At 37.7% G+C, this 23,900-nt stretch overlaps 1 protein-coding gene across 3 annotated transcripts in view; it reads left to right on the top strand.

Annotated features, from left to right (window-relative positions):
- LOC131147868 (AUGMIN subunit 7) overlaps positions 1-23,669 on the top strand; it is a 57,622-nt gene extending 33,953 nt beyond the window's left edge. For 2 of the 3 annotated variants that reach the window (XM_058097495.1, XM_058097496.1), the window contains 3 exons: positions 3,983-4,090; positions 4,967-5,065; positions 23,114-23,669. In XM_058097495.1, the coding sequence (XP_057953478.1) occupies positions 3,983-4,090; positions 4,967-5,065; positions 23,114-23,314 (408 nt within the window). In that variant the 3' untranslated portion in view covers positions 23,315-23,669. Of the gene's footprint in view, positions 1-3,982; positions 4,091-4,966; positions 5,066-22,830; positions 22,949-23,113 lie in introns of those variants that run through there. The other variant, XM_058097497.1, reaches the window with a different exon arrangement.
- Positions 23,670-23,900: the final 231 nt, after the last annotated feature.

The following is a 23,900-nucleotide window of genomic DNA, read 5'->3' as shown; positions in this document are numbered from 1 at the left end:
TCAATACGTGCTGGAATATTTATAGCAGACATATGAGATTTTAGTATGACCTTAGTATCTACAAAAGAATCTGGTAATTGATTTGCAATCCCTTGTAAATGGATAATCTTCTGAACTTCAAGTTCACTTTGATTTGTGAGAGAATCTAAATGAGATAAACTCATGGCATTCCATGTAATTTCATGTTGTGCTTCAGGCACTGATTTAGCTCCCCCTAATGTAGGGAATACTGCTTTATCAAAATGACAATCTTGAAACTGTGCTTTAAACAAATCACCTGTTAAAGGTTCAAGATATCTAATAATAGAAGGGGAATCAAAATCAATATAGATACCAAGCCTACGTTGAGGACCCATTTTAGTTATTTGAGGAAGGGCAATAGGAACATAATTGCACAACCCAAAGTTCTTAAATAAGAAATATCAGGTTGTTGCCTAGAAACTAATTGCATGGGTAAAAGATTATTGTAAGCAGTTGGCCTTATACGAACTAAACATGCAGCATGAAGAATACCATGTCCCCAAACAGATAAAGGCAGTTTAGTTCTCATAATCATTAGTTGAGCAATGTGTTGAAGTCTCTTAATAAAAGATTCAGCTAAACCATTTTGTGTATGGGTATAAGCAATGGGATGTTCAACATCTATTCCAAGTGACATGCAATAATTATCAAAAGTTTAGGATGTAAATTCACCAGCATTATCCAAACGAATTGATTTAATTGGATAATCGGGAAAATGAGCTCTTAATCTAATCAGTTGATAAAGAAGTCTAGCAAATGCAATATTACAAGTAGAAAGTAGAGAAACGTGTGGCCATCTAGTAGATGCATCAATTAAGACCATAAAATATCTGAATGGTCCAGATGATGAATGTATTGGTCCGCATATTTCACCATGAATTCTCTGTAAGAAACTGGGTGATTCAAGACTTACTTTTGAAGCAGATGGTTTGACAATTAATTTCCCTTGAGAACAAGCAATACACATGAAATCATTTGATAAAAGAATCTTCTGGTTCTTTAGTGGATGACCATGTGGATTCTCAATGATTCTTTGCATCATTACATCTCTAGGATGTCCAAGACGATCATGCCAAAGTGTAAATAACTTTGAGTTATTGCACTTCTGGTTCAAGACATTATGTGATTCAATTGCTTTAATTTTTGTATATATAATTCAGAAGATAAAGTTGACAACTTTTCTAAAATTTGTTTCTTCCTAGAAACAATAGAAGTATTATATAGGAATTCTTTACTGCCTTCATTTGTAGTTTCAATGTGATATCCATTAAGTCTTAAATCTTCAGAACTTAACATATTTCTTCTGGATCTGTTAGAATATAAAACTTCACCAATTTGTAATAAAGTACCATCGGCTAACTTTATATTAGCTCTTCTGGAACCCTCAATCAAATTTGCAGAACCAGATATTGTATTAACATTTGTTAAATATATATTCAAGTAATGGAAATATTTCTTATCTCGAAGAATTGTGTGTTGTAGCACTGTTAGCTAAAAAAACTTATTCCAAAGACATCTTAGAATCGATCAAAGCTTTAAGACAATTCACGTTACAACAAATATTTTAAAAACTCATTGCTATAATTGATCATAGTAGCAATTTATTAAAAAACAATATTACTTACCATATATCCTAAAATATTACATCATTATTTTCATCTGGATTTACAAGGAAATTAGCAACATCAAGATAAACAGAATTTGATGGTCCAGCATCTATTGGAATAACATTATTAGCAAAATTTGTTTCAACCTCTTTAGTCTTTTCCTTTTTTTTTTTTTTTTTTTATAGATGCTTGGTATAGATGTACCAAGTGCCTGGGCATACGACAAATACGCGGCCAATGAACTTTTCCCCCGTATCTGTAACATTCAGTTTCATGCTGCCTGGGTCGCTGATTTTGATCATTTAGCCGCTTTTGGGGGCCATCCCTCTTCTGGAGGTTATCCCTCGTTTGAGGGATTGTAGCCTCACGTTGATGCCAGTGATTATTTCGACCACGGCCACGACCATGCCTGTGGCCTCGTTCTCGACCACGAGATGTATTCATATTCACTTCAGGGAATGGGGTTGAATCGGTTGGACGAGTTTGGTGATTTTTCATCGAAAGCTCATTATTTTGTTCAGTGACAGGAAGACATGATATAAGTTCAGAAAATTTAGTAAATTTCCTTTCCCTATTTTGTTGCTGCAGGAGCACATTAGTGGGATGGAAAGTAGTAAAAGTTTTTTTAGCATGTATTCATCAGTAATATTTTCACTACATAATTTTAGTTTCGAGCTAATCTTATTCAGAGCTGAGTTATACTCACTGACTGTTTTAAAGTCTTGCAATCTCAGGTGCAACCATTCATATCGAGCTTTTGGTAAAATCATAATTTTTTAGTGGTCAAATCTATCCTTTAAATTTTTTCCATAGGATAAGTGAGTCTTTAACAGTGAGGTATTCAGTCTTTAATTCTTCATCTAAATGATGACGGAGGATGATCATAACTTTTTTCGTGATCCTGCAGGGATGCGGTATTTCCATCTAAAATAGTATTTCCCAAGTTCATTGCATTTAGATGGATATCAACATCAAGAATCCATGATAAAGAATTGTTGCCTTTGATATCAAGGGGAACAAATTCAATTTTTCTTAGGTTCGACATCTGAATAAATTAACAATAATAAAGCAGTTTAGAAAACAAAATATAAAAAATAAAATAAAACTGAGACAATAATATAATAATATTTCCATCCTTTTGGGGTACTTAAATATGTTTCTTCAGGAACATTTTCTTTTTCTCAATTTGTACTCTTCAGGAGTATGATTCCAATTTACAATATTAAATTGAGTAATGATTTAACACTTCTTCCGGAGGTTAAATATTAGTTTCATATGGAGAATAAATGTTTCACCTCTTGAGGAGGTCGAATTTAACATCTCTTTGAGAGGTTAAAATTATAGATGGGAAATTTAAATATATTGCCTCTTCAGGAGGACTATTTCTTCGGGAGATTTAAATATGTAAATGAGAAATTTAAATATATTGCCTTTTCAGGAGGACTCTCTCTTCAGGAGATATATATATGGAAGATTTAAATATATAGCTTCTTCTGGAGGACTATTATACAATTTTACTATAGATTGATAATATATATATGTATATATATAGGCGGTATAGAAATAAAACCGACCGTTAAGGCGGTATAAATAGAAATAAAACCGTCCATTAAGATAGTATAAATATATAGAAATATATTAGTCGGTTAGAGTCTCGTGAATTAAATAAGAACTAAAGAAATATGTTAGTTGGCTTGTGCTGATAACGTGTTATAAAAGATGCAGAAAATAAATAGAAAAATAAATAAATAGAGATGAGACAGAAATTTACGTGGTTCGGCTCTGCCTACTCCATGGGCAGATGGGATCTTCACTATCATGGGTGGAATTATAATATGATATGGAACCTGCCTTGTACAAGATATCTATATCTTCTCTTTATCTCCCTCTTCTTTCTATATACCTTACTTACTTCAAGCATGCAAGCGAATATTTAAGCATGTAATGATATATGTTACAAATGTGAGGGGTAGGGTGCCCTTTTATAGGGCAATATGGATAACATTTCATTTATTGGGGTGGAAACCAAAGTGGTGGAAGATGGGGTGACATCCACTTTTCCCATAATCCTATTTTTCATAATAGAAATTGTATATTTCAAAGTATTCATTATAGAAGAATGACAGAATATCATTTCTTGCAATTAATTTTTTCTACATGAAGTTTCATTGTTTTATGTTTTGTATTTTTTTTTTCCAATATGCACAGAATTCTAATTTTGTTGTGGTGGGGGAATGATTCTAGTATTCTGAATCTCTTACCATGGCCCTATATGTTGGTGTTTTTCCAATTTACTTTTAGTTGTTTTCCCCTTTTGTTTAGCTAAAACTTATTGTTGTGCCTTTTGCATATAGCATGCTTACAACCCAGATGAGGAGTATGCACAGGTGGAATCCCAGCTGCGGGGACATTTGGAATCTTTTCTAGAAACTGCAAGACTGTTCAATATGATTTACACAAAGGTAGTTTTCTTTTTTCTCTGGCTTTATTTTTTTTATTCTCAAGAGACAATTTTATATTCTTTTGCTACTTTAATGCTGACAATTTAGTGATATTGCTGCCTGTATGGCCAATATTTCTGAGCATGCTCGTATCATGTTGAATTGGGATGATTTTGTTGGGATGCCTTGCTTTATTCCTTGGCCTAATTGTTGCACACAAATGTTTTTCTCTGATGTAACTCCATCTTGCATTGAAATTTGCTAAGACAAAATAACTATTTAAAGATCTGCATCTTCGTTGGAGATTTTGACACCTGTTGTTTGCTTAAGAATCTTCAGGTAGTTTTTTTTATTTATTTTTTATGGTATGTCTAATTCTGTGTTTGGGCCTACACTTGATATGTTTTTCCCCCTGTACATTTCACTCTCTTGTAGCAGCTTTGTATTTTGCTGACATGTTTTAAGATAAATTATTAAGAGTTTCTGCTTCCTGGAGAATTTTAACATATGCTTTCATTTCTAAGAATCTTTGAAATTTGTCATCAAACATGCATATTTTGTTATGTGTGTGTGTGTGTATACATATATGTATGTATGTATATGTATGTGTGTGTGTACATGTATTTTGGTAAGAAAATAACAACTATATTAAGAAATAAGACAAATTTAAAATAAAGAAGACAAGAAGTCCACCAATAATGAGCAAAAGCTTCAAAAAAAAGTAATTCAATGAAATGAAGCAAAACTGAAATAAAAGTCGGCTTGTTTGACTATGTCATGCTAACTTTTGAATTTGTGCCGTTAGAAGGGAATTCGCTGGACTCTTGTGTGTTGAACTTCCTATTTGTGTTTTTTGATTTTTGTACTGATCATAATTGAATATCGTGATTTTTGCAGGAAATTCGTCCCTGGACTCATTTGATGGAGGTACCGCAGCTTCATGGATTTGGGCCAGCTGCCAATCGCTTGTTGGAGGCATACAAGATGCTTCTCAAGGTAGCTTTGGCGGCTAAATATTTTTTATGAATTTCATTCCTGAAAAGCCATAATGCAGACTTCATATATTCTTATTTATCCCTGGACTCGTGCATTTATATATTCTTTTGGATAATTTTTACTAACATTTTAGGAACCCTTGGGAGACTTCCAGGGAACATTCTGTATTGAGGCCTTCTGGGGGTCCTGGGAAACTTGTGAAGTACATGTTTCCCATCTCTCTCTCTCTCTCTCTCTCTCACACACACACACACACACACACACACACGTGCACATTTTTCAAGAAATAGCTCATAGTAAAGGATATATATTTGTTTAAATCAAGGTATTAAATTTCGATTTCAACTTGAAAATATAATGGAATTCAGTAGTAACTCATGAAATTCTTTTATTAAATTTTAGAAATGGTTAATAGACGTAATAACATAAGTTTTAGAACTAATATATTTCAAGTTAAATACATCTATATTATATATGCGGTGAAAAAGTTGTAATATAATTTGTGTAGGATAATGTGCATTAAAAATATTCAGTTAATACAAATGAAATTCCTAAATCATTTAAATATTATTTATCATACATATTATGATAATTTAGACATGAATGCTTAGATAAAAAATGTTGTTGTAAATTTATTTTTTCATATAATTTCAAAATCCCTTGTGATAATCTTTTTGTTTCAATAAAAAAAATAAAATAAATTAAGTGGGAAATTTCACACTGCTCCTAAATCTCTCACTTGAATTCTGAGGAAATTTCGTTCTATAGTTAAATTTTCGACAAGTTTAACTAAAATTTTTGAGATTTCTATAAATTTCGAATGATTTGTTGAAATTTCGATGGAAATTATGTAAAACAGAAATCGACTGCCATTTCATATTTGAGGGTGACAGAAATCAGAAATTTCAACGGAAATTTTGACAATTTCTTGGAAATTTAAGACCATGGTTTAAATGCATCATTTTTTGAGGCCTATATTTTGGTTTCCCGTGCATCCTTCCTAGAATTCATGTTTTTTTTTTTTTTTTATTCCTATTTTGGAAACTTTACAAATTTATGCTTTCTTAGATTTGGCATTTGCTCACACTTTTATTTATTTATTTATTTTTTTTGGGTTCTTGAAGCATTTCCCAAATATAGTCACTCTTCAACTGCAGATTCATATGCACTTTGAATTGTGAGAATCTTCAAAATTATTTGAGAATTGATTGTCATAATTTTATAGTTTGGGGTTGCTTTTTTTTTTGCATAGAAAAATGAACAAAGAGGAATGTAGAAAGCTAAATACCAAGTCAAGCTAACAAGGCCCTCCGGTCCTACTGAAGAGTGGAGAATGGCTAATTCCGCTAAAACAGTAAGAAAATGTGTGTAAAGGGTGAAGAGAACAATTCTCTTCCAAATCAGATGCACTAGCTAAAGCCATTGTTAATGTTTATGTTGCTCAGAGATTGGATAAAGTTGATTTAGAGATTATTTTTTGTGGGTAGGGATGGGGAAGGGTCCTAGGGACCCATTTGGTTAGTTGGGACAGGACACGCAAGCTGAAGTGTGATGGTGGTTTCAGGTTGGATACACAGTTTCTAAGAACATTGTCTTTCTAGGTAGATGGTTATGGCCTTTCCCTTTCGAGTCTGGATACCTATAGCATAAGGTAATTCAAAGCATATTTGGACTCCTACAGAATGGGTGGGATCAATGAGAATTGGGATGCCAGTGTTACTATTACCAGTGTTACTATTACTTTTAATTCTATTCGTAGGACTCTCTGAAAATTTATTTCTTAGATTTTGCATTTCTTCCTTAGGTTAGATTCAGTGCTTAATGGTGACAAAGTTATTTTAGGATAATTTGTGGATTGAGACAGAACCTTTCTGTAGTGCATTTCCTTATCTTTATCATCTCTCAAATCATCATAACACCCCAATATCTAATTTTTAGGCCTTGAGGAGGCTATTGTGCTGTGTAATTTTTCTTTTTGTTAGGAATTTGAATAAAAGGGAAACTGTGATCAGGTTGGCCCAAGTCTTGGGGTGATGGATTCTTTTATTCCTTCTTCTTGTTCTGATTGTAGACCTTTGGCTTTTGGATGGGTCAGGGTGGTTTTCCTGTAAACCTCTTTCTGATCTGTTAACTTGTGATTCTAATGGTTCTTGTTCTCCTTTATACATCTTGATTTGAAACGCTAAAACTAAATCCATCTAAAGTTAGGGCCTTTATTTGGTCTATGTTCTTGTTTGGAGCAGGCCTTTTGCTGTCTGGGGAAAATTATGTGTACCTTTCTCTGGAAAGTTTTTTTCCTTCTAAGATACAATGGATTTGTGTTTGTAAGAAAGCAAAGATTCATTGGACATGTGCTAAATTTTGATCTTGTGTGGACTATTTGGTTGGTATATTAGGGGTGTTTGGTAAAATTAAGTTTTAAGTGCTAAATATTGAATTCAAATAGGATTTTGTAAATGAGTTATGAATTTTAACTTTAACTAGTCATTGAGGCTGCATTGAGGATTAGCTTCCTCTCCAAAAAAGCATTTTGGAATGGTTCCCAACACGTCATCGGCCACTTTTTTCAACTTCCTTACCAGGATTTTTAACGTGAACTGATAAATGCAGTCCATCAAATTATTGTATCGAAAGTCCTTTGTGCAAGTTGCTCAACTCTTCCTCAGAAAATCAAAGTCACAAAGGGGTTATTCATGCTGTTCAAAGAATCATCCTTATGAAAATTCACAAACAACTTGAGCAAATCATCCTTTACCACAATCATTGGTGCCTGGTGCCTTATGCCCCTTGCAATCTTTTTGAGGCGCTCACTTTCTCTTCATCGACGGGTCTCTCCAACCAAAAGACTGTATCACCCTTATTTTTATTAGATCTATGCCTCCAACCAAAGCTCTTCGGTTCATCAGTTTTGTGCAATGCTTCTAATAGAAGTTGCATATTGCATCTCGAAAAGAGATCCCCTTTATGGTCTCCTTACTATCTTAAGTAGATTCTCCATCCTGTTATTCAAATCTACAAAAACCTCCTGATTCCTTCAGTCCCCTCAATTTTGAATTCATTACCCACCTATCATGTGTTTCCATCCTCATTCCTCACCTTGGTTTTAAATAATGGCTGTTACGTAAAGGAATTTCAAGGCCGCCCGATATGGGCCGCTATAGTGGTGAGGAAAAAAATCATGTCCATAATGGGCATTATGTTCCCTGCTGGCAGCCCTATATACTGAAAAATACCTCATTGCCTGATTATGAGTTTTGCTGCAATTCTCTCTCCAAGGTCGTTCTACTTGGATCTAGTGATCTATGGCTGCTGAAATAGAAATTTGTGTTTGAAATCGCTATATGAAGGTGATCTACTGCATCCCCTTCCCTTTGAAATTTTATCCATTTGGGAAGAAATTTGTTGCTGTTTGGAAGCGATTTGGGTAGATTTGAGTAAGAAATCAAGCTAGAAAATTGGGATTTGGGAATACTCGCCACTTTTCACCAATTCCTTAATCCCATCCACCTTAAGCCTCATTTTAAAATTGGGATGGTCTTCAACAATTGAGCCTTTCTTCAAGTCCTCCATCTTTAGCATGATAGGGTGATTCGTCAACACCATCCTGGGAAGTTCTTCACAACATTGGAGCAAAGATCCTCCTACTCAATTGAAACTGAGACCCTATCAATATTGGGCAAAGTGGGGTTCCCCTCAAATTAGACCCAAGTAAACAACCAACTTGACAAGGGTAAGTCTAGCAATGAGTTCGTATCAACACACTCATAAAAGCATCTTAAATCAGTGGTATCCCTTCTATCCCCACTTCTTTCACGAGGGTAAAGGAATGTAAATTCTCCTTCCAAAACCCAAGCACAATCTCAATCATTCTTCACCAAGAGCAATTCATTCAACAAGATACCCTTCCAATCTTTATCATATGGTCGCGAATATCCAAACAACACATCATTTGCTCTCCTTGAGCATGCATCATGAAAATATCCCTCCAAAAGAAGTCCTACAAGTCAACAATAGAGGTCTTCTGCATGGCACAAACACCATGAGCCAAGCCATTAGCCTTTAAATACAAACACTTGCATTCCTTAACACCCAAAATGCCTCTCAAATATGCATCAGTAGTAGAGTTCGATTTGATTTTCTATTGTCACACAACATTCATTCTCAAAGATCTTAAACTATTTCTTTTACTAATGCCCTTTTTTCAAGTCATTTATATTCCCCTAATATTCCACAAAATATTCTACTTCAACATATTGTCGGAAAGGACCTCTCCTTATACCCTTGCCCCTTTAGCCCTTTGGTTTTATTCCCACTTTCTAAATAATTAGTAAAAAATTCTAGTTTCTGAACCTCTCTTTTTTCTATTGTTGTTATTTGTATCTTTGGAGGGGGTTTTGGAGAAGGGCGGAGAGCTTTGTTGTGCACAAGCAATGGATTTGGAGAGGTCCAAGATAGGAGAGCCATTGAGCTAGGCAATTCCTGAGAAACTCAAGCATGGATTGTGGCCAGTGAAGATATTTTGATGGGTGTAGGGATTCCCTAAACGAGAGAGAGACCTTATTGCCCTTTTACAAGGATGTATCCGATAGTCGTGAGATAGACAATTTGCCACTGCTAAGAAAGAAACTTTCATCCACTAAATCTCCCTATTTTATAGTAGAAGAAAGTAAAAGAGAGAGAAGTGTATTTTGCTTACAACTTTGGGATGTATATATATAGCTATACAAGAGAGTGAGGTTATCCTAACATTCCGATGTGGGACTAAAACTATACACTATGTTCAATACTCCCCCTCAAGCTGAAACGAAGATGTTGACAAGTCGAAGCTTGGAGATAGTAGTCTGTAATAAACTTGGGCCAAGAGACTTGGTGAAGACATCAGCAATTTGGCCTTTGGAGGAGATAAAGTGGGGAGAGATAATCCTAGAATGAACTTTTTCCCTGATGAAGTGAATATCCACCTTAATATGCTTGGTCCTCTCATGTAGAACTGAATCAGAAGAGAGAGAGATAGTAGACTTGTTGTCAAAAAACAACAAAGAAGAGTCTGTCACAGGTAAGCCAATCTAAGATAGGAGAGAGCGTAGCCACAGGATCTCATAGGTACCTTGTGTCATAGCCTGATACTCAGTCTCAGCAGAAGAACATGAAATCACCGCCTGCTTTTTACTCTTCCAAGAAAGAAGATGATCACCCTTGAAAGTACAAATTCCTGAGGTAGATCGTCTGTCAGTCTTGGACCCAGCATAGTTAGCATCAGTAAATACAGAAAGACCTGGTTATATTCTAGATGAATAGAACAATCCCAGTCTAGGTGAGGTCTTCACATACAGTAAGATGTGATAAGCAACATCAAGATGTGAAGTCCGGGGAGAATGCATGAACTGACTTACTAGGCTCATTGCATAGGCCAAATCAGGCCGAGTGTTGGTCAAACAGATGAGGCGATCAACAAGTCTCTGATACACTGAAGGGTCTGTCAATAGATCACCAGACTCTGCAGAAAGGGAGATATTCAGATCTAGGGGTGTAGAAGCAGGCCGACATCCCAACATACCAGTGTCCATAAGGAGATCTAGGGAATATTTCCGCTGAGAGGGAAATGCCCTTGCAGGAGTGTGCTATTTCAAAGGTGTCTCCCAATTCCTTTCTAATCTGAGCAATTCCAGACAAGTCAACATGTAACAATAATATCATCCACATAGACAGAGATAATGGTGCAAGGATCATAGGAGAGACGCTTAATAAAGCAAGTGTGGTCTGATTGGAATTGAATAAATCCCATAGAGAGAACCACATCACTGAATCTTTTAAACCATGCATGAGGTGATTGCTTAAGCCCATATAAGGAATTGCACAATTTACACACCTTGCCAGAATACTCCCCCTGAGTGGAAAAATCGGGAGGGGGATCCATGTAAATAGTATCAGTAAGATCACCATTCAAGAGTGCATTATTGACATCAAGTTGACATAAAGGCCAAGTGAAAGAAGCCGCCAAAGAGATCAGGAGGCAAATAGTAGTGAGCTTTGCCATAGGAGCAAATGTAGCAAGAAAATCCTGACCTAGAATCTGCGTAAAACCCTTAGCCAGCAAGCGGGCTTTATACCTATCAACAATACCATCTGCAAGGTACTTAACTGTGAACACCCATTTACAGCCCACCGTGCGTGCACCGGAAGGAAGGGGAACAAGATCTCAAGTATGCTGCTGATGTAGAGCTTCCATCTTAGTACGCATGACAGCAACCCATTTGGGGTCTTAGAGGGCTTCATGAATTGAGCGAGGTATGAGAATAGCATCAACCTGTCCCACAAAGGCTTGATAACTCGAGGAAATATCCTGATAGGAAAGATACTGGGAGATAGGGTGGTCAGTAGAATAGGCTAAAAAAAATGAGGAGCTCGATAGGTTTGAGAAGGATACTGTGAGGAGGGAGCAGACGGGTCAAGGACTATAGGAGACATACCTGAGCTTGGTGAAGATGCTGGTAGAGGCTCTAAAGGGCGCGATCGGCGAGTGTAAACTTGTGGAATGAGAGAGATATGGTCCTGCCCAGTCGGGACAGAGGTAGGAGGCTCAGAAGATGAAGACGACACCGGAGAAGAGGGCACTTGTACAGATGAGAGAAAGATAAGCTTGGGTCGAGGGAGTGGAGATGGCAATGTAGAATAGGGTAGACTCATGGAATGTGACATAGAGAGAGTGATAAGTGTGCCGACCAACAAGATCATAACAATGATATCCCTTAGACATAAAGGAATACCCTAGAAAAATGCACTGGCTGGCTTTATTATCAAGCTTGGTCCGAGAAGGACTCTAGTCATGAACAAAGCAGGTGCATACAAACACTCTAGGAAGAAGGGAGAAAAGGGACTTGTGAGGATGCAAAAGATGAAGTGGAGCAGAATTCTGCAATGCACGACTTGGGGTACGATTGAGAAGATAGGCTGCAGTGAGAACGGCGTGAGGCCAATAAGACTTGGGGACATGCATCCTCGAAGAAGACAACGGACAATAGACATGATGTGGTGATTTTTGCGTTCAGCCACACCATTCTGTTCAGGAGTGTAGGGACATGTTAGCTGTTGGAGAATACTCTGTTGACACAACTCAACATGAAACTCATTACTGAGGTACTTATGGCCATTGTCAGACCTCAAGATACGAACCACGGTATTGTATTGAGTCTTAATCATCTGCAGGAAAGCCTGAAAATGAGTGAAAACTTTGGATTTATTTTTCATGAGGTAGACCTAGTTACAATGGGAGTAATCGTCAATAAAGGTGACATAATATCAATGTTGAGTGAGTGAGGAGACAGGGGAGGGACCCCAGACATCACTATGAACAATATCAAAAGCTGCAAGAGAACAGTGCATACGAGACGGATAAGATGAACGAACATGCTTAGATAATTTGAAAGTAGCACACCGAAAATTAAAATTGTTGCTAGCTTTATTAAATTCTGGAAACAGCCAACACAAATATTTAAAATTTGCATGTACCAAATGGGCATGCCACAAATCCAAGGTTTTTAAAGAGAAAATAGTGGAAACATCAGAAGGAAAAATAGATGTTTGAAAGCCAGAAGAGGATACAGGACACGAAGGCGGATTGCCAAAGTAGTAGAGTCCATCCCTTTCAAAGCCCCTGCCAAAAATCTTCCTCGAACTCAGGTCCTGCAAGTAACAAGAGTCGAGAAAGAAAACCACAACACAGTTATATTGTTTGGCAATCCGGTTAACAAATAACAAGTTATAGGAAAATTGTGGAACATAATAAATAGGGAATAAAGATAGAGTTGAGGATAAACAGGCAGTGCCTTGGGTATGAATGGAACAAAAATACCCATCAGGAATGCGGACATTATGAACCAACAAAGGGATAGGGGATGTAATGAGAGATGCCTCATTAGTCAAATGGTTGTTTGCCCCTGAGTCTAGTATCCAAACGGGTGTGACACCGGGTGTGCCAGACTTACTTAAAAGGGCAGTAGGGTTATTTGCAGCAAAGGTGGTTGTAGAGGAGGATGCAGTCAGTGTAGCAAAGGCAAGGAGGCTAATATGAGACTGAAATTGAGTAAGTTGAGCCTGGAGCTAAGAGAAAGTTGGAGCAGCAGTAGGTGCAAGAGTAAGAGAAGCCGGAGGTGCAGGAAGAGATTCTGCAACAACTCCAATATAGAAGGTCCCCGACCTTTGCCACAACCACGACTACGACCATGAGAGGCTTGTTTGGAGTAACGCTCCTGCAGCTCTGGGTGGAGAATGAAGCAGTGCACAATGGTGTGATTATTCTGTTGGCAGTATTGGCAGAATCAAGTCTTGCGGTCAATAGACCTAGCACCAGTAGGGGCTACAAGGGCAACCTGCTCGGGCACACTAGAAGAAGTAAATCCAAGGAGAAGACATCATCACCGATCATCACCATCAATCATTGCAAATGCCTTGTACAAAGAGGGCATCGGGGACGTGTTCAAAATTTGAGTCTGAAGTGATTCGAACTCAGGTTTTAAACCCATCAAGAACTGAAAAGTATGTCGACGATCTTGGCGCTTTGCCTCAATAGCTACTGCCTCGGTAGTAAACTCAGAAAGAGGCTCATACTGGGAGCTCCTCCCACCGAGACTGGGGATAGCCGAAGAAGTCCGTCACAGATAAACCCAATGAAGCCTAGGTCACTTGGTGGAGCTCTCGATAAAGCTAAAAAATACGAACCTCACACCTTGTGTGGGCAAACATTTTGGTCAAGGCAGACCAAAATCTATGAATAGTATCGTGAAACATGAACATCCTGTAGAGGCTTTCTTCCATTGAAGCAAATATCCAACCTAGGATGACACAGTTGTCAATGGACTACTGTTGGTAAGCTGGATCTGTATTAGCAGGGTGAAACTCCATTCCTAACAACTAGTTAGCCTTGCCACGGCCCCCAAGATATAAGTGAAGGGACTGTGACTAGGCATGAAAGTTGCTGCCATTCAGAAGAATGCTGGTGACCTTCTAAACAGGAGCAGTCTGAGTAATAAATAAGTCAGGGCGTGGAAGGTTCAGAGACGAAGAGGTGGATGTACTATCCTTGGTAGGCATAATCATCATCCTTAGTAGCCATTGTAAAGAAGAGAAATAGGCTCCAAAAGTATCAACGCAGCAAAGCAAAGCAAGCCGTTGGAAAATCAGCCGAAAAGTTAACGGAAAAGTTGTCGAAAAGCTGCCGGAAAAGCCGCCGGTCGTTGGGAAAGTCGCCGGAAAAGGTATGAAAAGTAGCCGAAAGCTAATGAAAAGTCGTTGGAAAGTTGCCAAAAAAGTCACAGTTGCCGGAAAAGTCGCAGGTCAACGGGAAAGTCGCTGGGAAAATGCCGTAAAGTTGCCGTAAAAGTCGCCGGTTGACGGGAAAGTCACCCAGAAGTTTCCGAAAAGACACCAGAAAGTCGCCCGAAAAGCCGCTGGAAGGTACTGGAAAAATAGTAGACTGAGTTTTCTGATGTACAAGATCCACTAAAAGTGGCAAGTACAGAGCATACGACTCAACCTACTATCAATAAAGCTTTCTGATGCACAAGCTCCACATACGTGGCGAGTGCAGGGCATATAGCTCAATTTAGAACCCGAACCTTAAACAAGGAATCCAACCTTGCTCTGATACCAAGAAGAAAGTAAAAGAGAGAGAACTATATAAGAGAAAGTGAATATTTCTTGGTGTATTTTGCTTACAACTTTGAGATTATGTATATAGCTATACAAGAGAGTGAGGTTATCCTAACATTCCGATGTGGGACTAAAACTATACACTATGTTCAATAATAGTCATTATAGTAGTTAAGTCAGTCGCATGGATGCCTAGCCTAAGACAAGGAGGTTGGCTTGATTTCATAACTTCCATAGCTTGTTGGGTTTCATGTTATGTCTTCCCTGATGTACCTTTTTATTTATTTTTTTCTACTACACATGCTTTTCCTTTTTTTTCTTATTTTTACCACATTTTGGGTGGTTTACACCCAACAATATAATTGAGAGCTCATTATTTTTTAAACATTTGTTTTGATGCATCATGAATATTTTAAAGAAATTACAATTAGATGTGATTCTTCCCTTATGCATATGTAGTCTAAATTATTCTCCCTTTTGATTTCGATACTTGCTAAAAAATAAATATGCAAAACATTACACATGAAGCTTCTTTATGTATTGCAAGTTGATCAGAGAAGTTATAGCATTTGTTCTTGGGTTAATCAACTTATAATACGTATTGTTATATACTCATGAACTATGTAAGGTCCTTTCCACTTGGGAGCAAATTTTTGTGCAAGGGAGTTCATGGTTGCTCGCAAAACCAAATCTCCTTCAAATGATCTTCCTCTTACTAGCTTGTATTGGGCAATGCTTAAGTCTCCATTGATAAGTGGCTAGATTTTGCTAGGATGTAATCCTCCTCCCTTCTAAGACTCTTTTTTTTTTAAATAGAATCCTCTATTCTAGGACTTCTAAATCAATTAAAATCAAAGAGTCATAATCCATATTAGCTTCCAGTGATAATTGTGCTGAAGGAACCAACACTTATGTAGAAAGAATAGTTTCAGCTTCGTATAGTAATAAATTGGATCATGCATCTCTTTTGGGTCTTCATGTACCATCTCCCTACTCAAATGTAACATCTATCTTCAATAAGATCTGAAATGGATTAGAAATTTCAGCTCAGGCCAAGATGAATCTCCTTATGTATAACACTTCACCAATGGAGCTCCTGAGCTGTTTCTAATTAGTTGGAGGTGGCACTTCTTGAATCGTCTATACTTTAGAGAGGTCAAGATCAATGCCCTTTTGATGAACTACAAAACCCAAAAATTTTTTAGATGGGACTTTGAATGCACAGTTGACAAGGTTCATCTGTAGTTTGAAATGTCGACTTTTATCAAATACCCTCTTCATATGCACTAAGTGATCCTTTTTCTTGTTGGACTTCACATCAATATCATCCACATAGTCTTCTATAATGTCACGCATCATATCATGGAATAAGCTAGTCATGGCTAATTGATATGCTGCCTTTGCATTCTTCAATCTGAACAACATGATTGTGTAGTAAAAGTTCTTAACTGGAGTTATGAATGCAGTTTTCTCTACATCCTCTAGAGTCATTTTGATTTGATAATATCCACTAAAACCATCTATGAAAGAGAACATCTAATGTCCCACTAGCATCTACCAAAGCATTCAATACAAGGGAGAGGGAACTCATCCTTGGAACAAGCCCTATTGATGTTTTTAAAACCCACACATTCTCAAGTTTGATCGTTCTTCTTTATGACATGTACTATGCTTGGTTTCCAAAAGGGATGTTGGATTGATTGGATAAATCCAACTTTGAGAAGCTTTTGGATCTTTAACTTAATTTGAATATCTACCTCAGTTTGAAAAATCTGTTGGACTACTTTACTGCTCTGCTCCCTTGAGTAACTTCCCATCTGTGCATCCCTAGCTTCTTGTCCAGGTTGGACATCCCATTATAAGTCTTGGCAAAGATTTCCCGATACTCCTTAAGGAGTTCAATAAGCTTGAAACGATGTTCCTTTGAAAGTTATTTGCTTATGAAAAGAGGCTTTTATGACTTATATTATCCCGTGCTACATTTATTTCCTCCAGCTCCTCAACTTGAGGTTTTGGTTGATCTTGGAAAAATTTTGGGCCAAGAATTGGGTTTTGGATTAGAGGCATGCAAGGAGGAATGAATTCTTTTCTAGAGCCGCTAATGCATTCGACGGATAGAGACCCAAAGAGAAGTCCTCCCTAGGTCCTCCACTCCATAATTGGTACACCTTTTTACCATTTGAATGGGTGTACAATTCTATTTTTACTTCAGTCTTTTCATTTCCTTGAAGGTTATCATTTCCCCTCTCTCTCTTTGCGCTTCTCTTCCTATTCATGTTTTTCTATGATATTCCTTGATTTCATCCCAAGAAGGAAGAGGAACACCAATAGGACAAGCAATGGTTGTCTTGCCATTTTATCAAACTCATTAAAGAAAGTAGACTCAGCTAGGTAAGGTTCTTGATGTTCAAAAGGTGCTTTTTCTGCAAGAGTGAATGCATCCTTGTCATTCCACTTCCCCTTGGTGCATTGGTGGAGAGTGGAGGGGACTAAGTTGTGCTCATGCAACCATTTCTTCCAATGAGTGAGTGGTAACCTACAAGAGCATCAATTACATGAAATTGGGTAGAACCTTGATTTGGCCGCATTCAGAAATCCACTTTCACATGTCCTGGAGTCTTGATTGATGATTTGTTGAATCCATGAATTGCTATAGGTTGCTTCACCAAATAGTGTTTTTGAGCGTTTGCAGCCTGAAAAGTGGAAAGAGGCATGATATTCATGGATGACCCATTGTCCACAAAAGTGTGTTGGACTTGGTGATCATTCATTATGCTCTCCATATGTAAAGGGCGGGTGTGGTTAGTGTATCTAACATGCATATCTATTTTTGTGATGACAATGACATTCTCGTAATTCTTTGTCATCTTTCCCATTGGATGAGTTACTGTACTATGTTCTACATACTGAATAAGAGCCACAACTGTAGCTCTCTTGGAGTCCTCCAAAAATCCCATACTATCAAAGAAATTTTTGAAACTTGTAGTCTTCATGAAAGCATGTACAACTGGATCATCCTTTGTTATTTTTGCTTGTGCCTTGATGGGGATTAGCATGCCCTACTTATGTCATTTTCAGATGTTGTGACACGTGGACGGCCTCCTGATGCCCACATTTCTTTTGCTAACATGATGACACGTAGACGACCTCCTATTGTCTACAATCGGTTCATAATTGTTTGTAGATTTTGAATGGATTATTTGAAGACTTTTTAGTGTTAGAAAGATTCGAGTAGAGATGCCGAAGCAAGCCCGAGTTCAAGACCCATGTGGGCCTCACACGATCTTGTAGGCCCCACACATGGCTCTATTGGCCCCATATGGATTGGGCCTCCCTTTGACTTTTCTTTATATTTAATTTGTAAACATGCAAGACAACTTGCTTGCATGTGTATGTTAGGAAATTGTGTGAGTATGTCTAGTGAGTTGGAGTGTTAGTAAGTTGTGCTTAGTATTTATTGTGTCTAGAAAGTTGGAGCATTTATTTCGTTAGTAACTTGTAAGAGCAATTAATGTGTCTAGTAAGTTGGTGTCTTTATTATTTGTGTCTCCCATGTTTGTGTGGGAATTGTTAGTTGTTTAATGTCTTTGTCCCCCGATGCTAGATATATATAAACCCCTTCATTGTCAGAACTGTGTAGAGAAAAAAAGTATTGATATTGAAAGGAAACTCTTTTGTTGAAGCTTGTTAAGCTTTGTCCAATCCTTGTGATTGTGTAGTGAGAGACTACGTCGTTCTCCTCGGAGATCAGGTGGTGAGAGACCACTATTCTATCCAGCGACTCCATCCCTATCCCACCTTCACGACTTCCCTCCATCACCCACACGGCTATCAACATGTTACACCCCAAGGCCGCCAATCCATCATTTCATTTGCTGCATACATATCCATATTTCAAAGTGTGCACGAAGAACTTCAGACGAGTTCTAACTATCCTCCATCGCATTCACACGGCCACACCAAAATACCCCCCCACATGGCCACTTCCCCTCCATTACATTGCTATGTTCGTGTCGGTGTTTCAAAGCTTGTTCCAAGGAATTTTCTGGCATGGTCTAAGACTTGTGTTGAACAACGTCAAGTCATCCAAATAATTTTCTTGGTAATCTCAGTACGTACTTATTTGAACCCTTATTTTATATTGTAAGCCTTTGCTGGAAATTTGAAATTCCATATTTGATAAGCCCTTTGAATTTATAGATTGCAATATTGATACTTGCTAGTTTAAAATCAATTGTGAGAATATTGCTTGCTAACAATAGAACTTAAATTCTTGAAATTTTGAATAACATATTTGTTGCATATAACTTGATTCCCTTGTGAAAGAACTCTTGGGACTTATTTATGAACATCATACAGTTTAAAAATTCAACATGTGAAATGAAGCTTCATTTATTGTGTTTATGTTTAGTTAATTGAGTTCTTAAATCAAAGTGTCTTGAGTGTATGTGCTTATGTGAGGGTTGAAACCGTAGGACTAGGCCACCCTTACCCGTCCTATATCATGCCCTTAGTGAGTTGGACATCCCTTCTGCAGGGATGAAAGTATTGTTGGGAGTTTCAATTGGAATTTCAACCAAAGCATTGACATGAGTATTCCGATTATCATGACGAGGTAAAGGATTGTTTCAAATGTCCTCCCCCTCAACCAAGAGCTTACCATCTGCAATTTTCTTCTGAAAAATCTTTCTTAATGTCCTATAATCATTTGTAGGATGACTAACAACTTCATGAAATCGACAATACTTTGGATGAGCCTTATCTTCATTTGTTGGTTGATGTTGAGTATTAGGAAGTTGTACAATTCTATCCTTGATCCATTCGTTGAGAAGTGTGTACCTTATTCATGTCTTAAGGGAAAGCTGGTGGAATATCTGGTCTCCTAGTATGTCTATTATTGAGAGTTTTTTATTCATCTTATCTTCCCTACTTTGGATGATATTTACATTGGTACCTCTCTTCCCAAAATGGGCATTGTCTTTCCTCTGTCTTTGAATGGAGTTATTAGTCCTTCGAGTACCTTCCACTAGGGTAGCAAAGGATGACAAAGCTAAGCTCTTCAACTGCACGCTATATTCAATTAACATTCCCTAGATACAGATTTTCAAAATATATTGTTTCTTGATATTGTATTGGATGTCTAACACACGCTCTTGAATGCATTACCCTTAGTCCTAGTCTTCTATAGACTTCTAGTCTTCTATGGACTTCTAATGTTGCCTTCCTCGATCCACCAAAGCCACCTCCTGAGTGGGAAAAAAGTTTTCACAAAAAGAAGGCACCTTTGTTGCCAGGTTTCCACCAACCATGGTTTGAGGTTAACATACCACGTTTATGCCTTTTTCAGTGAAGGATTTGGAGATCTCCTTTAACTTAAGGTCATCATCCAACCCATAGATGTCACATATCTTAATAAATTTCATTAGTTGCTCCTAGGTGTTACTAGACTTTCCATTGAAGAGTTTTAAATTAGGACTGGTGTAGTCCTTAGGATAGGGATTTGAGATTATTTGATCTGTATAAGGGAGACTAAAGTTCATCCCTATGACAAGAGACTTCTCCTGATTCTTCTCTAAAATGTTTTCCAGATGCTCCTTAGTGATATAGTGGATGGAGTTGGACATGATGGGTGGTAAAGGAGGAGTAAGGGTTGGTGGGACATGTGAAGTGGATCCTACGTGCTGAACTTGTGGAAGGGGTGTTGTAGTTACAAATGGTACGATAGAGATTGTTCCCCTAACAGGTGGTGTTTGAGAAACTATTGTAAGGTTTGAGGTAGAAGGATCTCTTTGAGTTGATGGCGTGCTTTTATCTTGTCCTAGAACAAGGAGGATCTGTGTAGTCATCGTTCCCACTCAGAAGTGAATTAGCAGAATGGTTCATGGCAGTCCTTGAGGTTGTGATCCTGGAGTGGATGCAGAAGTCATTTGACTAATCAAGGCAACTGCTTGATTTAGCATTTTAGTGTTCTCTTGACGAAAATCAAACACTTATTCTTAGGAGATTTGAAACATCTTTCATCATTTGAGTCATGTCGGGGGCGAAGTCTAGGAATTCTTCACGCTCAACAAGATCACCGAAATTTGCCCCATTCTCAGTGTCTTCAGTGAGTTGGGTATTAGAAGCCTTTGGTTGAGTGCCTAACTTTCTCTTAGCTATAACTTTGCACAACCAAGCTCTCCTTAGCGGAGTCGCCAAAATGTGGAGAGGGTTGTTGAGAAGGGAGGAAAGATTTGTTGTGCCTAAGTAATGGATGTTCTAGAGAGGGCCCAGAGAGGAGGGCCAAGAAATTCTCGAGAAGATGTGAAGTGTCATCTTTGTCATATTCCAATAATAGATTGATACATCACATCCCAATTAATGAAAATGATGATATATTATTTGAACGAATCCGACAATGACACATCATTCCAAGAAGAAAAAGGAAAAGAAACACATGTCATTATTTATAGATGGATGCTTGAGCAACTTAATAAAAGGCTGAGGGGCAGAAACCCACTTAGAGAACCCTGACTCGAGCCCACAAAGTCTAAACTCTCTAGAACATCCCAAGATCAGGATTGGTAAAGACCCCGCCACGTGTCTCTATGGTGAATTTTGATACACGCCGTCAATGTTGACCTCCAATGCAAACATGATATAATTAACACTTAATTTAATTACTATATACATGCACGTTTGACATTAATCAATCCAACGATATAAGGCAAAGTGGTAATTTTATTATGCATTTACAGTGTCATTTTCAAACACCTTATCCTTTCTTTTCTTCTCAGTTTTCAATGCCTTCAAGGAGCCTGCAAGTGCAAGCTTTATTTTCAAGCCCATCAAATGACTACTCTTAAGATTTACTAACTGCCTTCAGTTTCTTGAAACCCAACTGGAGGCCAACTTCTTATAATGGAAATCCCCACTCTCAAGAAAGGCATTGCAGCCAACAGTGTGACCTGCGATTCACAATCTTCCCCCTCTTGAGAAAGGCGTTTGTAGCCGACACAGCATCCTGCAGTTCACGACCAATCACATCTAAAAGCAATTTTAGCTGGACTAGGCTCCAGCTCTCTAGGAAAATGGCAAGGCAGCCATCCCCTTGCTTATTAAAGTCTGACCACTGACTCCTCATCCTCATCTTTTGATTCAGGCATCGAGTCCTCTCTGTTTCCTTTATTCAGTGAGTCCACATGTCCGACTTGGCAGCCACCTCCTAACCTCACAGGATCCTTGTCGTCTTCTTTGTGCCTCACAGAATCCTTCTTTGAAGCATTTGCAGGAATTTTTTCTTGATCCTCCATTCTCACCATTATGTGCTTTCCTCAGAATGACAGATCTTTGTCGATGGAGATGGACCAGCTTCCTTCCAGATGTCACCTGGTGGGCGTTGCATGTACAGCCTATTTCAGCCTCAACAGAATTAGAGGGCTCTTTGTCCTTCTCTTGTCAGCTGATGCTCCTGATGCTCCACAATTCTTACTGAATACTTCAAATGTGTTTTTTTAACCTGAGTAGGAGACCCAATAAGACGGTCCCTTTTTCTGTTCTCATCATAAATTGAACTTGAATGGGAGTACCAATGCAAAACACAATAAGTATGAATTATAGCAAACATAACACTCAAATACATGACCTCGTGAAACTAGAGCTCTGGTACCATGTTAAAGCTGTTAGGAATTGATTCAACAATGTAGATGAAGCTATCCAACAATCTGAGCTTGGTTCGCCTAGCTGTTTTCTTGCAATCAAGCACCTAACATTCAAAAACTTCCTGTATAATTTATGTTGCTTTGTTCTTCTTAGGTGGGTTGATCGAAGTTTATGTCCTTCAATTATAAGGTGGGTATAAAAAATGTTCTTAATGGTGTATTAAAGAATCTCTTCATCTTCTTCTGTGTGCATGCATTCCTCTTTTGTTTTTTTTTGAATTGAATGAAGTTGCCCAAAAGCATGAACGAAAATGTAGGAAAGAATAATATGCTTCCATCAGGAGTAAAATCAGTAAGTTACATGACAACCCTTGGATTGCTGCTTTTTCAAATGCTTTTTAAAGCAACATACCTTTAAGCCTTGAGCAATAGAACAATTAAAATAGGTGCTGCTCTGTTATTGATTGTCTGATGCAGCTGTTCCCGCAAGGGTGGGTGCAAGGGTGCAGACACGGGTGTCCAGATGTGTGCATTGGCAGAAAAGTTAAAAGTTAAATAGAAAACAGAAAGAAAGGATATGAAGTTAATTCATGAAAAAAAAAAAAAAAACAGTAAGTATTGTACAAGAATAGATAATACAGATCTCATGACAATGATTTTTAGCATAACCGTTAAGTTCTATTCTTATTTACCTAACTGTTTGTTTGTCAGCATTGTCTGTAACAATAATAGCAGAGGTGTGGTCTGCGTTTGTTGACAGTTTTTAGGGAACTTGAGGAACCTTCGAGATGCGCATGCAGCAGTGGCTGCAGGGTCATCTGAAACGGTAGCTGGTGTGCCTTCTTCTGTTGCAAGAATAATCTCAGAGTGCGAGTCTGCATTAACATTCTTGAACCGGGATCTTGGAATCCTATCAGCTTCTATTGCTCGTGAGAAAGGGGAGGAGTTAGCTCCACAGTGAACTTGAACTGTAGAGAAGAACTGAGTATAATTGTTGTCATCTTTTGGAACTTCCTATGAAATTTCTTGCCTCACTCGAATTTTTCAAAGATCATTTTTCGAACTTTTTTTTTTATGGCTTAATGTTACTCATTTGAATATCTTTTACCATATGATCTGTGGGTCTAACCATATTGGTTTGGAGAAATGGTAGATCATAGTATCATAAGGTCATCCTCAAACATATGACTTGTTTTTATTTTTTTGTTTATTGCATCTAGGGTTGTTCATGGATTGGGCTGGGTTGAGTTGAGCTCAAATTTTTAAATCAAATTAATTAGGTCAGTTTGAGTTTTTCTCAAACCAAATTCGAACTATTTTGGTTGCGATTTAGATCAATTTGATATTCATGTGGATTGAACTGGGTTGATAGTTTAACTAGTTTTACATTTTAAAAAGTATATAATATAGAAAAAGAATAAGTGAAGTTGAAATTTTATATGACATGTGTGAGTGACTTAAGTCGCTGATCACTCGAAACGTAGAGATTGAACTACAACAGATTGAATTGCAAATAATTTTGCCAGAGTTTCTATAAAGAATTTTAA

This window comes from Malania oleifera, chromosome 2, assembly GCF_029873635.1.
Source record: "Malania oleifera isolate guangnan ecotype guangnan chromosome 2, ASM2987363v1, whole genome shotgun sequence".
Taxonomy (NCBI): Eukaryota; Viridiplantae; Streptophyta; class Magnoliopsida; order Santalales; family Ximeniaceae; genus Malania; species Malania oleifera.
This window is presented reverse-complemented; position numbering and strand designations above follow the sequence as displayed.